The sequence below is a fragment of the Poecilia latipinna genome, unplaced genomic scaffold (assembly GCF_001443285.1).
Source record: "Poecilia latipinna isolate Pla-1442-1.1 unplaced genomic scaffold, P_latipinna-1.0 Scaffold3515, whole genome shotgun sequence".
Taxonomy (NCBI): domain Eukaryota; kingdom Metazoa; phylum Chordata; class Actinopteri; order Cyprinodontiformes; family Poeciliidae; genus Poecilia; species Poecilia latipinna.
This window is the reverse complement of record NW_015116131.1, coordinates 27,686-44,693: the sequence shown is the minus strand read 5'-3', so window position 1 is coordinate 44,693 and position 17,008 is coordinate 27,686. Positions and strand designations below refer to the sequence as shown.

General features: G+C 42.3%; 3 protein-coding genes across 3 annotated transcripts; 1 reads left to right on the top strand and 2 right to left on the bottom strand.

Moving 5' to 3' along the window:
* Positions 1 to 123: 123 nt before the first annotated feature.
* On the bottom strand, positions 124 to 4,214 carry LOC106941137 (4-hydroxyphenylpyruvate dioxygenase-like). Its single transcript, XM_015024080.1, has 14 exons — positions 4,060 to 4,214; positions 3,888 to 3,914; positions 3,599 to 3,661; positions 3,244 to 3,348; positions 2,915 to 2,957; positions 2,170 to 2,252; positions 1,974 to 2,063; positions 1,769 to 1,872; positions 1,602 to 1,679; positions 991 to 1,153; positions 843 to 914; positions 642 to 764; positions 431 to 547; positions 124 to 339 (listed from the first exon to the last, which is right to left on the bottom strand). Exons 1-14 carry the CDS (start codon positions 4,060 to 4,062, stop codon positions 229 to 231), a joined length of 1,182 nt encoding a protein of 393 aa, XP_014879566.1. The 5' UTR covers positions 4,063 to 4,214; the 3' UTR covers positions 124 to 228.
* On the top strand, positions 3,216 to 6,667 carry LOC106941136 (uncharacterized). The gene is made up of 2 exons (XM_015024079.1): positions 3,216 to 3,300; positions 5,533 to 6,667. The coding sequence occupies exon 2, from the start codon at positions 5,631 to 5,633 to the stop codon at positions 6,513 to 6,515; it is 885 nt and encodes a 294-aa protein (XP_014879565.1). The 5' UTR covers positions 3,216 to 3,300; positions 5,533 to 5,630; the 3' UTR covers positions 6,516 to 6,667.
* A 7,264-nt stretch (positions 6,668 to 13,931) lies between these two features.
* On the bottom strand, positions 13,932 to 15,962 carry LOC106941138 (apelin receptor A). The gene has a single exon (XM_015024081.1). The coding sequence runs from the start codon at positions 15,793 to 15,795 to the stop codon at positions 14,710 to 14,712; it is 1,086 nt and encodes a 361-aa protein (XP_014879567.1). The 5' UTR covers positions 15,796 to 15,962; the 3' UTR covers positions 13,932 to 14,709.
* Between the last annotated feature and the right edge of the window lie 1,046 nt (positions 15,963 to 17,008).

Below are 17,008 nucleotides of genomic sequence, written 5' to 3'. Positions count from 1 at the left end.
AAAAAAGCACCATCTCCTAGCAACCTCTCAGCCAATAGAATGCAAGTGTAATAGTGGGCGTGTTCGTTTAAGGAGGGGAAGAAAGAAGAAAGAAATAAAGATCTTGAGAATTACCCAAGTGCTCAATGTGCATTTTATTATCAGACTGGACGGAGTAACTCACTGGGAACCTGAGCAGTACTAATTCTTGTTTTTTTTTTAAGTTGCAAAGACCATTAATGGGTTGCTTCACATGCTCTTTGTGTCTCCATTTGGTGTCAGGATGGTCAGATTTCCCCGAGCATGCTGGTCTGCCTCGATGGCTTCAAAAAGAGATTTGAAATTTCCTGCACCAAAGCCCTGGAAAGGAAAATTAACAGTTTATACTTATTTTCTGTGTTCAGAACGCTAAGGGGTTTTAACTCGTGTGTTTCCCAAGGCTATCAGTGACCTGGTGATTGTGTCTCTGAATGACCTCCAGGAAGACCGTGGGGCGGTCCTGAACTGGCTTGGTGAAGATCTGAAGCAAATAGCCTTTGTCATCATAGTCCACCAAGATCTTCAGTTCCTGGAAATAAAAGGATTAGAAATAACAGTTTATTTGTTCAGCATGACTAAACATAGACACAAGTCACCCAGTCGTCTTCAGGTGTAGGTCTGACCTGCAGGACATCCAGGTTCTCTGCAATTTTGACCTTTGAGTGTTTCAGCTTCTCCCTCAGCTGGTCATAGTAAGTGTCTGGCACTGTCATGAACTCCGTGCCTCGCTCCTTCAGGTTGCGAATCTAACAGTAAATTGGATTTAATAGTTAGTCTTCCTAGCTAATATAGATTTCACACAACTCAGAGTTGTAGAGTCTCACTGATGTGATGATGTCTGATGTGTTCATGGCTATATGCTGCACTCCTGGACCTCCGTAGTACTCCACATATTCCTGTAAGGAAAGAACCTTTAAATCCACATATTCGTGTTTGTTTGCTTTTAATCAGAGCCAACTTCAGTACACTTGCTTGGATCTGAGACTTCCTCTTCCCCTTGGCGGGCTCGTTGATCGGCATCTTCACCGTCTCTTCGTAGTTGGCCACTACGATGGAGCGCAGGGCGCTGAATTCTGTCTGGAGCTGTTTGTCGTCCACCGACCAGAAGCGATGAAAAAGGAGGTTCCTCTGGTACCTGTTGGACCAGGAACCAACCAACCAATGACTGAGATCCTTAGAAATGCAAATCCAAACTTCATACAACTGCACAACACAACAAGGCATCAGACACAGTTCTCTTCTACCTCCTCTGTTAATTGATTTCAAATATGTAGCTTTTATTTTTCACTGGAATATGCATAAAAAAACGAAGGCTTGTCAGACTTGAATGAACCAATGAGGTTGCTCGTTCAGAGAACTGCCTCATTTCAGCCCTTTTCTGAATAATGGGGGTAAAAACCAGTTCCATATGTGAAGAACCACTGAAGCCCCTCTTAAAACTGCAGAGTCATCCAGATGCCTGCTTCGTGCCAGAAAAGGAGAGTTGCGTAATCTCTCCCCATAAGCCCTTTCCCCTAATGTGGATTTCTGCAGACCACCACCTCGTCCAGTTATGAACAAATTAAGATGCGACCAATCGCTACCATTCTACAATTGGAACCATCTCGTCGTCTGATTGGTTTCCCACAACGTGATCGATGAAGTCCAGTTTTCCACACGGTCTGCAAAGCAACAGAAGGAAAACTCAATCTTTGGCTCTAATTCAGGGATGTGTGTGTGTGTCATATTTTAAAGCAAGGTGCCTACTCACAGTTTGGGTAGTAGAGGGTCTTTGAACAGAGGGGGATGGAAACCGGGCAGGAACAATCCCTTGTATCCTTTCCTCTCCACAAACGTATGGGTGGTGTCTCCATACTGCAGTGCAAAAATGACAAGATAATTTATTTCTCACGGGATGCATCATAACGACTAAAATGTTGGGTTTGAATAAAACAAAACAAAAACGCTCAATGTACAGTCTGAAGCACAGCCAGCCGGATTTTCCCGTTCTTGTCCTCCAGAGTCTGGGGCTCTTTGATAATAATTGCCCCTCGCTCACTGGCTTTCTGTTAAAAAAAAGAAAGCATGTTTGAGGTGTTTGACTTACAAGCTTTTATGTTTACCCTGAAAGAGAGCTTAAAAACATCTGGGTAGCAAAACCTGCTGCGTTACCTGAACCAGGAAGTCACAGTCCTCCACTGTAAATGCGACGTCTTTCACTCCATCCCCGTGTTTCACCAGATGATCCCCCATCTCTGGAGAAAATTCATTAGCCACATAGGATCAGCCTTTATATTCAGGGTTCCTACACATTCTTGAAAAGTCGAGTTTTGATGGTGTGAATAAATGTAGAAAAAATAAAACAGGATAAAATACAAACCAGATCACTAAAACTTTTTTTAAAATTTAAATAGCAGGATCTTAGCCTTAATCCTATTATTTGCAAACCATGCTATAACAAATCCACATTTAGTTAACGAGTCCAGGCCGTATAGAGTTTAAAATAAATCGGCTCTACGCCGAATTGAAAACCAGAAGTCAGTTTTAAGATTCTTGTTTCATAATTTCTGGAACGTAAAAACCCAGTTATTATTTGAGATTCTTCAGATTAATATTTTTTACTCAAATGTCCAAAATGTTATAAAACCTGCAGCAAAAAAACAAACAAAAAAAAACTTTACAAATTTGAGAATTTGACTTGAATAAGAAATATTTAATGTTTTAAACCATCTTTAGTTTTCTCTTTCAAGAACATCTTGAAACATTATTTGATTTGCATAGAAAAATGACTGGAAATCATGTTTGAATTTTTTTTTTTCCTGAGATTCCATTTTCAGCTTGTGAAAACAACCAGTAATGTTTAAAAGGGACGATTCCGCTCTTAAAAAAATGTCACGATTCTTGATCAGTGCTTTACCTTTGCTACCAGGATTCAGAGCAGAGGAGAAGACATAAATGATCTGTGAAACAGAGAAAAGAGAAACGGGATTAAAAGCAATTCCTTAATCTGACTTCATCTTTTCTGTGCAGATCTACAAAACAGACTCTGCTGAAGTTTTCCTGGGTTTAATAATCCCAACTCGTCATCCTTAGGACAGATTTGTGAATTGCTCAAAATAAGTTCATTAATTGTGGTGGTCAGATCATTAATACTCCTCCAATTATCCATCAAACATTTATTGATTTTCATTTTTATTTTATTTTTTTTTAGCGGTGCGGTGTGATGTTCTTCCAGGTTCTCCTCACCTTCCCTTGTTTCACTGCGTGGGACACCACGTCACGGCTGCCCGTCTCCAGGCCTCGGTAAGCCAGCGGCTCAAATCCGAGCTTGTTGCAGTAATACGACGCAGCCTGTTGGCGACAATGATTATTACATTCCTTTATGACAGAATACCTCAAATTTGGCTCGATTGCAAAACAAGCCGAATTTGAATTTGTGTGTTACAGCGCCATCTTCTGGTGACTGTTTCCCTTACAGTTTGGGGGGGATATCAGTATGTGGCGGTCTAGTAATAAAAAAGAGCTGTTTGTTTTACCGCTTGAAAAGAACTGATGGCAGTATGTACGGAACAAAAACGTGAAGATTTATGACATAAATTACCTGCTTTGCATTTCCAACCCAGAAAGTTAGATGATCGAAGCAGATGAACCTGCCCTGCTCATGCTGAAGACAGAAGGAAATTAGGAAAAAAGGGGCTTTCTAATGGATTACTTCTGTGTAACCTTACATTACACACATTCATTATTGCCCAAATCCAATAGAAACGCATCTTAAAATATAAATTCCATTAAAATCTGGTTTTGTTTTTGTTTATCCAGTGACAGATAAATAATAGTAAAAAAAAAAAAAAATCTATATTCAGTACAACACAAATTAGCTGGTTAATTACCTTTTCGCCTTTGTCTGTGTATGTTGTCTGTTGCAAAAAGCAGACACACAGTTAATTTTTTAAAGACAAACAGCTAAAACAAGAATAAACAGACAAATATCACATACATTTCACTGTTTGTGAAGGTTTGCAGTAAATGAGACCCATAAAGTCCAATAAATTATGAACTTACCATGTTGCCTGCGTTGATCTGACCCGGCTGCCAGAATGAGACCCGCAGCGAACGCCTGAATTTAAAAGGCGAGAGAGACGTTTTTGAACACACTCCCACCAATAAGGAGCTGGTATTGGTGGAGGACAGAGAACTACGTTTGCTGTTATACAATGATCACTTGGACAATATTTGAGTAGACTGGTTGGACTTCCCGGTCTCTTCATTAATTCCAGGAGCAGTAATACTTACTTTGATCCTTACAATAAATTAAACATCAATCTAAAGTATCTATATCTGTTTTTTTTTCTCCAGCAGTCAACCGTGTCCCTTTGTCTTGCCTTAAAATGCAGTATATCAGGTGATGCTCTAATAAATGATTATCTAATTTAATCTGCACAGAGATACAGTCGTTGTCCACAGGTTTAGGATTACAGCAGGATTTTTCTAGAATAATTTGAGGCCCATATGTTAGTGTTTAGTGGCAAGAGGAGGCTCACACATCCTGGGCTCCCATTGGCTCTCTGGAGGTGAGGCTTGAAATGCTCCCCATTCCCATGAAATCCATCGTCCGGAAAAAATACACTGGTGTCGGTAAACTAATCATAAAGGCATGAATGTTGTCAGCCTCAACTGTGAGCCATCTGCATGAAACTGAGGTTAATTTTGCAATCAGTAAAACGTATATTTTTTCTATGTGGACGCTGAATTTCGTAGTCATAGCCTACCTACATACCTGCAGCGTCACTGTTTGGGTCACATGCTTTTAAGTCTAATTGTTTGGTTTTAATGCTGGAATTGTTATTTTCTTTCTGAGAAGTTTTAAAGATGATTATTTTATGTAATTTCTTTGAAAACATCCACAATTATAAAACCAATGGAAGACAAACAAATTCCTATTGATTTGCAGCCAGTTTTCAGGACAGGATAACTGCATTTCAATGCATGCAAGCAAAATCTGATTAAAAAGAAAGTTAATTTTATAATATTTTCCTCTGCTTATAGGGATTTTCTTTAATTTTTCAAGTGCAGCCGGTTGATTAAAGATTAATTTGCACAAACAGCAGATTTGTTTCTTTTGTGCAGCAGCAGCAGCAGCAGCAGCAGCAGCTTATTAATCATTTCTAAGAAGTCGAGGTTTTCCCCCTTCAAGTGTTTCTGTCCCTGAAGGAGTCTGTTATTGATGCTGTTGCCAGGCACCTTGCTGTTGTCATTAGAGACGACCACACTCATCCAGACACAAGAACGCAGCCTTCTAGATAAAATAATTACATGCCTTATGCAATTTCAGCTGTGGGATAATTTCATGTGAATGTTTGGAAAGTGCATCAAACATTAACACGCTTCTTTACAAAGAGATTTCTTCTGTTGTTTAAGATTGCTTCTGTGTTTTTTTAACAAGAAGAAAAATTTAAAAAGGCAGTTAATTTGGTTGTAATGTTGGTCTGAACTACGTTATTTTTCCCTCTGGGCCATAATCCCTGCAGTTTTCAGACTCTCTGAGGAGATGCACTCAAGTCTGTTATGTTCTCCCCATACTTGCATTTCTCATCTCATCGCTGAATCTCACCGAAAGCTGACTAGAAGTAAAAATGAGTGACGCAGCATCAGAGATGGTTCCAGAAACAGGTACTGCAAAGGTTGAGCAACAGGACGGCTCCGCTGGGCAAGGGGAGCACGTCTCCTCCAACAAGCTGCAGGAGGAAGGTGCGGAAGGGAGCGGCGTAACGGAAAAAGAGGCACAAACGAAGATGATGTCTGTTTTTGAGCAGGTGCGTAACCAGATCAAATCGCGCGGGGGGGTGAAAGCCCCAAAGAGCAGCATACTGGAGCTGGTGGCAAAAATCAAAGACATAGAAACGGCAACCGAGCAGACAAACGGCCAGTCTGGTGGCAACGGTGTGGATGCAGAGGAAGAAAAAGAAACTGAGGCTGGAAAAATTGACTGCAAAGACGAAAGAGATTTAAGGTTAGAGACGTTGAGTAAAATGTTTGAGGAAAAACTGGAAGCTAGTAAGAAGCTGCTAAGAGATGAGTTTGAAGCTCAGATATCTGCAGTGCGTCATGAAACGCGGGCCTACACCGATCAGACCCTGAAAGACCTGGAGTGTAAGATGACAAGCGGTCCACCTGGCGGTCTCCAGCCGACACGCTCCAAACCGCAGCAAGAGGGCGCAGACGCCGAGACAAAGCGGAGGGCTTCAGTAGCGCCATCGCTGGCTTCCAGGCGAGGAAAGGTGCTGACCAGGACCCTGACCACCACCCTCATTCCCAAGACGTCTGCTCCCATCATCATCAGTGGCTCGCACGGCAAATCGAGGAGCTCCCCGAAGGGTCAAAGTTCACTGGTGAGAGATCACGTGCTGCCGCTGTCAGGGAACAAGTCCCATCAGGGCCGCAGTCCTCTGCCCCCGGCTCAGCTGCTCCTGCATCAGCGCAGGAAGTCCATTCAGGCGAAATGTAAGACGGGAAACTGACTTTGCTTGGGAGACAACGCTACGCCTCATGAGACACACAAATCAAGGCCGACACCCTTATGTTTGAATTATGTTGATTAGTTTCATGTTTTTTGGTATCGAAACATTGTAACCGAGAATATGTTTATAATAAATTGTCTTGGAAAAATAAATTTAAGATATTTCCAGTTTATTTTATTACAGCCAATGTACTTTTATAGCACAATTTATCTTTGTGAAAACATGAGAGAACATACTGTAACTTAATGCTTTTTTTTTCTGAACAGATCAGCAGTCCATCACACAAATACACAACTTCAGATATTTGTGGAATACAGGAAACTGTTGTCGCATGTTTAGCACAACCAGAGTTAGTCAGAAAATCCTGCAGCTCTGACCAGTTTCTGTCATTTCTTTTTAGAAGTAACACCCAGTTTTGATAAGATCACTGCTGTTCCATAATTTTTCCTATTAAAATTACTTACTGTGCCACAGAATATATGTAATACTATGCACTTTTAAAAAAACTTTCTTCTTTTGATTCTTTGTAACTTCTCTGAAAACCAGAGCTTTAATCAAAGGATGAAAACGAGTAAATACCATGAAAATCCTAGCAGAACAGCTGAAGAGTTCATATTTTAGACGACAGTGGTGGACCACAGAACTGAATCATAATCATCATCTTAAATATGTACTAAATGTACATCATTAATAATTAAATTTGTTATAAAGATACCAATTCATTACCATTCAGTGATATTCATTTTCACACTTTTAAGAGACAGTGCTGATATCTGATTTGAGAAAGTCTACTGCAAGCTTAAATTCAGTTGTCTGTAGTTATTTTCAGATTAAAAGATTTTTTTTTTAAATACAAAAACTATAAGTAGATGAGCCTTTGTCACATTTTACTTATAAACAACATAGTTCAACCTTGTTTTCTTCTAATACCCTAGATACGCTCCTATTATAAAACTAACCAACCTTTAGCAGCATTATTTGTTTATTTGGCCAGCAGATGGCAGTAGTCCTTAATTTGTGCACAAGGAGTCCCATCCAGAGGATTACTTTGACATTCTGACATTAGAATCAGAATGTCTGATTCTAATGTCCTTAGAATCAGACATTAGAGAAGCTATTATTAGTTTAAATGATCAATACTATAATTAATTTATTTCAGTATTTTTTTTTCTTCCAAGCAGCCATACTTTCTTGGAATCTTTCAACCTGATCTTCAGAATCAGAATCATCATTCCACCGTGGCACAATTGGACATCAGCGTTCGCATCTCTAAGCACTTAACAGATTAGCATATTAATTGCATTAATTGATTATATCAATAATGAAATGTCACAAAATGACAGTTTGATCAGCACATCCTTTGGTGTGGTTTACAGACACTGAAATGACTGAAATGGTCACCCTAAGAGACGCCATCAAACGTAGCGAAGACCGTGAAACACAGCTGTGGTCTCATCATATTCACAGACATCATTCTGTCCTTTCCTATTAGTAAAAGATTCATAGGCAAAACTATGGATCTTCTGATATGTCTAAATTTGACAGGTAGCCCAAATAACCTTGAGGTTGGAGTTAATGGCTCTGCAAAGCATTGCCTGTTCAGAGGAAACTATTTGAAAACGTATATTTTTTTTCTTCCACATCACAGGTACGCAACTACTACTTCTGTTTTGGTCCATCGTACAAGATCCCAATGTAACACGTTGACTTTTGTGGTTGTAAAGTGGGAAAATGTGAAACAATTTAAACGGTGTGAATAGTTTCCCGAAGACGAGGATCAGCAGAAAGATGATACATCTCTTCAGCTTTGTGACAATTTTTGATTGTTTCCTGCTTTGTGTCAATCCTCCCTCCCCCATTCCTTTATACAGGAATGTTTTTTGTTTTCAGATGAGCAAAATGTATAATGTAAATCACAGTACAAGACTCCAATACTGGTGTAAAGTCGGAGAGGAGGGTGTGCCTTTTTTTTTTCTTTCTTTTTTTTATTTTTGCAGCGTGTTGCTGCTCCCTAGTGGCCCAACAAATAACAGCAGCTCAGAAGAAACTGCCTTCCTGAAAGCGACTGGATAAACGTAAATAACATCAAGTGAAAACAACTTGGTAGTTCTTATTCAACGTAGTCATGACGAAAGCTGTCTGACAAACAAAAACAAGGACAATGTTTTTGTTTATCTCTCTCTCTCTCTCTCTCTCTCTCTCTCTTTTTGGTGGAGGTGTAAACTTGTTTTTTGTTGTTGTTGTGAACTGAACACCTGAGTGCTTCCAGCAGCTGAACTGGCACTGGGACTTGCCCAGTGACAGGAGATGCATTTAGCCTCCGAGGCGGGCTCAGGAGCCCAGAGCCTCAAAGCCGGCCTCTCACAATGGACGGGATAGAGAAGGCTGTGAAGAGGATCTTTGTGTCTGAGGAACGACAAGGCCTCCCCGAACCACCGTATCCGGAATAGGGGGCGGTGAGGGCTCGTGCTGCACATTCAGGTCTGGCCAAGCCAAGCCGTTTACGGAAGCAGCGTCTCCCGCCTAACGATCTCCAGCAGCAGCAGCAGTCATTAGTATGGAGGAGGCAGGGAGACACTGGTCTCTCCTGGAAATATTCACTGGTGAATTAAGTCTAATCTGGATGGATGGATGGATCAGAAGATAACAGCATCAGCATTAAACCCCCCTCAGCTCATTGTACAGGCCATTTTTCTCGAGGTCTGCACAATTACTCCGAGGGGCCACTTCCAGGTTGAAGCAGACAGATTACAGAGGCAAGCTGATTTCATGGATATCCCTAACATGGTTACAATTTACAGTCATCATATGAGGGCTGGTGTGGGAGGGGGCTGGAGAGGGAGGCCGCAGAGTGCATGTGGCAGCAGCTTTCTAACAGCTTGTGTGAGGTTATGATTAAGCACGTTTTCCTCGTGAATGTGAAAGTCGTTTCTGATAACATTTGAGGTAATCTGAGTAATTTCTTTTTTCCCCAAGCTCTGTGGAGCACCAGACTACATGGCCAGCTGAGGGAAACGGATATGGAGATAACTGAGAGTGGGAATGCGGAGTTTGTTTTTGTTTTTAGCACGAGAATCACATACTTCAGAGGGATTGTTGCACTTTGCAGAAGAGCTATCCGGAATGCTTAAATGTTTTCACATTTTGTCACTCTGCAGTCCAAAAAAAATTTTTTTTATTGGGATTTCATGGGTTAGGCCAACACACAGTGGTGCATGACGGTTCGATGGAGGAGGAATTGATAAACGGGTTTTGATATTTATTTTGCAACTAATCTAAAAAGTGCTGATTGCATTTTTATTCAGCCTTCTTTACACTGACAGCAGTTTACTACAAACCATGATGGGGACTCGGCAAGCATGTGGAAGAAAATGCTTTGATCTTATGAGACCAGAAGACCAAATGTGACTTTTTGACCTAGACGTATAGTGGTTAATAACGTTTGATCAAAACCAATCATTGCACACCACGACAGGTAAAAAAAAAAACTACTGAGGGGACGCTTTTCTTCTGCATGGATGGATGATGAGAGTTGTTGAGAAGGTAAATAGACTGACAGTAAACATGTTTGCACCAACACTAGACTTTTTGGCATGGACCTGCAGCTGGAGCTGCAATGCCACAGTGTAGCGGTCAGAGCATGTTTGTATGTCTTAATGGTATAGTCAAAGTTCTGACCTGACTTTCTGGCTATACTTGAACATACGTGTCCATAGATGCTCTCCAGTCAAATTGGCGGGTTTTGTGAAGAAGAATGGGTGAAAAGAAATTGTCTCTAGAAGTTCAAAACTAGAAGAGACGTTGCAGCTGAAGGTGCTGAATAAAGGAGACTGAAGACAAATGGAGTTTTGAAAACCTACAGAGACATAACATCCCAAGAAGCTAGGTTGCAATATGTGGTTGTAATGTGAGAAAGTGTGTAAAGATTTGAGGTTTATCTTCACTTTTTTGTTCTCTTATATACACTGCTCAAAAAAATAAAGGGAACACTCAAATAACACATCCTAGATCTGAATGAATGAAATATTCTCATTGAATACTTTGTTCTGTACAAAGTTGAATGTGCTGACAACAAAATCACACAAAAATCATCAATGGAAATCAAATTTATTAACCAATGGAGGCCTGGATTTGGAGCCACACACAAAAGTAAAGTGAAATGTTCCCTTTATTTTTTTGAGCAGTATATTTAAATCCAGGTCTGAGACAACAAGATCATTTCAGAGATGATGAGCTTTAAATTTTCTGAAAACAAAGCACGTTTAAATTGTATTTTTATGTTTTGACAACAGTGGATGGAATTGTGAATGCTATACTTTGGGAGAACTGCCTATGTTAGATAAATAACAGAGAAAAGGCAGAAACTGTGGCGACTGAAACGTAACGTTACTGAAGGGCGGAGGAAGTTTTGGAAAAGTCAAACTTTTTCAGGTTTCTGTGTCGGGCTGGACGGACTTGCTTTGGTCCATCAGAGCCTCTGCTGTCTAGACCGGACCCGGGGTCATGCTTAGACTCAGACACCTCATGTCATTAGACAGTATGGCACTGTATTACCAGCACAATGTAAGCCTTAATCCTGAGTACATTTTGACATCACAGTGCTGTCAGCTTCTTTGTGAGCGTAAAAGCAGGGGGATTTCCATGAAATCTGACATGTTTACCCAGAGTTTCTGAGATTTCACCACGGAAACGAGCCATGGCAAAATACAGTTAATTTAATGTATAGGAAATAGGGATACCCAAGCTAAACTAACACAGATGTACCAAATATGTTTAAGTACGAAAATTGTATGTATTTGTGAAAACATTTTGACCAACCAGCTTTGACTGATTTGGCATTTTTAATGTTTTCCCTTCAACTGCAAATGATTTTACATTACATCACTTCTGTCCTCACATTTAATTTTAAAAAAATGTATTCATCTTTAGGCAACAGGTGGATGAATGCTGCAGAAGGTTGGCATTGACAGTCCAGTCGGGTGTCTGTTTACGTGTCCGTGCTGACACGCATACGGTAACTCTGGGGTGCATTTGTTGCTGCCTGGGTGGGATGGAACAGCAGGGAGATCTGAGGGAAGGACAGCCGTCGTGTTTTGGTTCGGATGCCCCGTCTCGGCGTGGCACCTCACACTGAGCTCATACTCTGATATTTGAGCAGGCGCCTGTGAGGGCTGCTTCACTTCTTCTGCACGTTGGAAACACAGATTGATGGTGAAATTAAGGGAAAACAGACGGGTTGTATTTATTAACCTGTCGACATCGTGGCTGGAAACCCGACATTTAAAAGGTTTTGTTGTGTCTTGTCTTGAACTTAGTGTGTTTTTTTTTTCTATTTCACAAAGAAGAATAAGTAGTTTTATTTGAAAAAGACATTAGAATAATAAATTAGCTAAATTATTGAAGTTTGTTTTGAAAAGGTTTCAAAAGAAAGACATTCTGCTTCTAGTCTCTCCACCATTAAAGTGATGGTCTAAGATTTTTAAGTTGAGATTCTCTTATATCTCTTATATTTCCTATCAAGAGTAACATGTTGTTGTCTTGGAGAGGATCAAATAGTCTGGAGTTAGACTAAATGAAGACACCAAAAACAAGTTATCTACCCAAAGTGAGATATTAACTTCTTACAATCTTACAAAAGAACGTTTTGGACGTTTACACTAAATTAGCACAGTTGGAGTCATACTGTCATGTATGAAAATAAACCAAAAAAGAAAAACAAAAACAATCTCACTTCAAAACCTTTGGAATATCCCTCTATGTGTGCGACTCAAGGTAGCTTAAAGTAAATATGATGTGTTATTTATTGCAGGCATAAGGTTAAAACTGTTATGTTGAGCATACGTCACAATTGAACTTGCATTTAGCAATTAAGCAGTAACAACAGCCCTGGACCGGCAGATTTTCTGTAGGAAAATGAACGCGAACCAATCCAAGCTCTCGGCACACATAACAGAAACGGGCCCCCGGGGTGCAAACGGGCGCAGACAACATTTAGATGAACTCTGCGACCCAACGCAACAGTTGTATCTGTGGCGCCGTTGTCCCCCGAGGACCCCCGGTGCTTCGCTCAGCTGGCGTTCTGAGTGGATTTTCCCGAGGCGAACTTGTTTGCTAACTGCATCAGACAAGCTGTCAGGTCAGGTCATCTCAACATGTCTGACCAGTTCGACATGCATGACTAACCCCTCCCTATTTCGCTTTGCTTGTATCTACATTTATATTCAGATGTCAGATGATTTGTGTTTTTTTTTTGTTTTTTTTTGTGGTATGAATATTCAGTATGAAAGCTGCATTCTGATTATTCCATTTGTTGGAGTAAGAGGTGTCTGACGGGACGAGGTGCAGACGAAGTGCGTGTCGGAGCTGTCCGTGATAAATATGCTGCAGCTCCTGCATCCATCACTGTAACCCTCCTGTGGTCCACCTAGAGATCAAATCTGCTCCGCTCTTTCCATGACGGAGCAGGAGTAACACACGATCGGACCCGCCGCCGAGACGCAATAAATCCTGAGGCTTCACGTTTTCTCTGCTTCGCACATGCTGAGATTTCTAGAGTTGTGGAGCACAAAGTGTTTCTTGCCCAGCTTTCTCACCTCTCTGCTCCAGTCTGTGTTTTTTTTTTTTTTGTCTTGAAACTCTGCACGTTGCAGCATCTGCGGTACCCCCACCCCGCCCTCTCTTTCCCTCGCTCTAACTGCCATCCCCTGTCAGCAGGGACAAATATTGACTTGTTCTCCAGGTCAGCTTCTGCCAAGATCAGAGTCCCGCTTCCCCCCCACTGCCTCTGCCATGTCTTAAATGGTAATTATGTCTAACAGGACTCATCGCTGTCAAAGCAAAGGACACCCAAGAGGTAATGAGCCTATTATGCTGTGAACATTTGGGTTTGGGATAATCTTGATGTTTGTATTTGTAGTGATTGCAAAAAAACCCTCCAGTTTTGGACAACTTTTAAGTACTTGGAGGAGCTTTTAATTTGTCAGTTGCCTCTATAATTGAGACCACATGAATCCCCCCCGCTCCTTCTGGTTTTAGACCTTAATGGAAACCCACAGGACTGTGTCATCAAACAGTTAAAGCCCCACAGTTAGGAAGAAATCACAACTGAGTATCAAATACACAAACGCAGGATGGGTGCTGCTTTGCATAATCCGGTTACAGTCTGGATACTGGCCGTGAATCAATAGAGATTAGAGATCTATTAGTCTGAAGGTGTAAACCCAACACAAGGCTAATTCATAACAAAGCTTTGGCCCTTTGGGGGGGGTTCGGTTACTCGACACTGAAATAACAGGTCGGGGTGATGAAACTGATGCAGGTTAAATATTCACATTTGGTATCAGAACTTTCCCTTCTTTATAATATTACACACTTGTAAAACACTCACACTCACACATACTCATTGAGTCTGAGGAGTCCAGGTTTGGAGCACATGTCTTTAATGCAGTAGTTAGTTACAGTGTTAAAAAAAAAATACAACATATACATCAGCTTGCATTTCCCCACTTTTAGTGCCGCAGCTACACCAAGAAAGAAAACCCCACTCCACCCGCTCCTGTTCCACAACATTTGTCAACCACCATCTGCCTTTCTACTGCCCCCATCACCCCACACCTTGTTTTTTTTTTCTTCTTCTTCTTCGCAAACTATATAATTAAGCTGCAACACCTTTTCTCCTCTTACACCTCCCTCCCTCTGCCACCAGGCTTTCCGTTTGATCTCCCGGCTCACTAAGTCCCGACAAGTGCTTAGAAAACAAAACACAGCAAAGAGATGCGGACGACAGAAGGGTATGAAAATACTGTACAGCCATATGTTTCATCCAGTGTATATAGGTTTCAGTTCACAAATTATACCTCCTGTGGAGACAAGAAAACAAAAAAATATAGACTTTTCTTTTTATTTTTCCCCCTCTCTCTCTCTATGTGAATCTGAGGACCAGAGCAGCCGAAGAGCTCAGCCAGCTGGCTCTGGCTTTATAAGTCAGAACGACACACAAAGCATCAACTTCTCGTTGCAGAACAGGAGGGATACACATTGGAATTCATGACTGGAGGCGGGGAAAAGTTCAAAGTTCACCATGCCTCCTCACCAGCTTTAAACAACCAGCACGTACAGTCTTGGTTCTGACAAGTGTTCCAGTGGTTCCAGCCGGGACTGTCCTGCAGCCACGTGTCCGTCCGTGCCTCGGTCTCTAAACCTTGGTCGCCAGAGACTGGATCTCCGATTTCTGAGTCTGGGCGCTGAGAGTGGACGACATGGAGCTCATCTGGCCGTGCATGGCCTTCTTCAGGTTGAGCAGGCACAAGCACTGGGAGCGGAAGCGCAGGTCGAAGAAGGCATACAGGAACGGGTTGAGGCAGCTGTTGACATAGGCCAGGCAGGTGGCGTAAGGGTGAGCCAGCAGCACGAAGCGTAGGACACCGCAGGAGGTCGGGGCCAGGTTCAGGTAGGAGAGGGCATCCAGGCTCTTCAGCACGTGGAAGGGAGTCCAGCAGATGGCAAACACCACCACCAGGGTGGTGATGATCTTGAGCAGGCGCTTCTTCTTCTGGTCCTCCTTGCGCAGATTGTTAAAGTGGCGCGTGACGGTGCAGCCGATGAAGCAGTAGAAGATGGTCATGGCCAGAAAGGGCAGGAGAAAGCCCAAGGCGGACGAGGAGAGGCTGAGTCCAGCGATCCACAGGTTCTCGTGGCCCTGGTTTATGGTCACCAGGCTGAAGTCCATGGCGCATGTGGTCTGATTGTTGTTGAGGTCTTGCATGGTGGTCCTGAAGAGCAGCGTGGGCAGGGACAGGATCCCGGACAGCAACCAAATGGCGCCGAGGGATGCCAGCATGGTGCCCCTGGACCGCAGCTTGTTGCTGGACAGGGAGTGCACGATGGCCAGGTAGCGGTCAAAACTCAGGCAGGTGAGGCAGAAGACGCTGGCGTACATGTTGACCAGAACGATGTAGCTGCTTATCTTGCACAGAGCCACGCCAAACGGCCAGTGGTAGCCCAAAGCCGTGTACACAGCCCAGAGAGGCAGGGTGACGACGAAAGTGAGGTCGGCGAGGGCCAAGTTCCCGATGTAGACGTCTGCGGCCCGGCGCTTGGACTTGGATCTCCACACGGTGAAGATGACCACACCGTTGCCCGACAGGCCCAGGATGAAAATCAGCATGTAGAGCACGGGGATGAGGGAGTAAGAGGGCTCCCACTCCGAGTAGTCACAGGCAGTTTCATTGTCGTCGTAATATTCATAATTGTCCGAATATTCCACAGTGATGGCTTCCATGATGCAGTGCCAAAACCGAACCAGAAACAATCCTCAACAGAGGTAAAGCGTCCAGTACAGTTCCCAGTGGAGAGAATCTGAGCAACAGCAGCAGTAACAACAAAAAAAAGGTCTGCTGCACTGCTGGAGGAGCAAAGGGCGACTGAGAGTGAGAGGCTGCCGGCGCTGTCTGCCTTTTTAAACTCGGCCCTCTACACCCCTGGTTCCCTCCCAGAACGACCCCCTGCCCCACCCCTCCTCCCTAACCTCCCCCAACAGTAAAACATCTATCAGCTCTCTCCCCCTCTCCCTCTGCCCCGCTCTCTCACCTCTTCTGGCACAGCCCTTCACTCTGCCTGCAGGACCAGGAGCCCTGCTGCAGTCCCCCGACTGCATTTCTGCATCTGCAAGGCGAACGCTGCACTGTAGAGGAAATGAAAGAAATACTTGGCAAAATAAAACAAAAAAGTTGTCAATTAAGTTAAGTTAAAAATAGATTTCTAGAAAGTTTCAAACAAGTTCTGCTGTATTGTTGCATTTGATTTTTTTTTTTAACAGAACCAAGTGGTACTGTCAACATAAAAAAAGTCAGTATGAATGCATCCAGTTCTGTCTACGAGTAGCATAAAAACAGGATCAGACCGTTCTTATGTTCACAAAAACTCTGCAGAAACTCTGCAAAATTGACTTCAGTTTTGTTTTTTGTTTTTTTCCACATTTTTGTCAGATGCTCAGCCAGAAATTCACAAATAGGAAAGACTCTGCTCTGTATGTTTGTCCTATGGCCGACGTGATGAGGTACTTGAGGTCAGGAGGTCATTTGAATGCTTGTGAACTAAATTAACTTTTTTTCCCACTTCCCTGACTGACCTGGCTTTCCCGTTTTAGTGTCAACTAGATATCCAAAGCAACCAAAATTGACAGAAAAAGAGAGATGACACAATAACTTCCTCTTCCTATTTTTTTCATCTATCTACATCTTTAATAAAAATTAATAAAAACATGGAATAAGCTCAGTGAAAAATCGGACTCATTCACATCAAAATGAAGCTCCACCAATAAACGCTCCATTAGGCGGGTCATTTGATGTTCAAAATTTATTTAAAAGTGCCAATATTACCACCTTTTATGATCATATAAATAAAATTTGCCACTACCAGTTTATCATACAGAAGTTAACTCAAAACAGACACAGTGTAGTCCTTCAGATCTTAAAATATGGATTGCTTTAGAT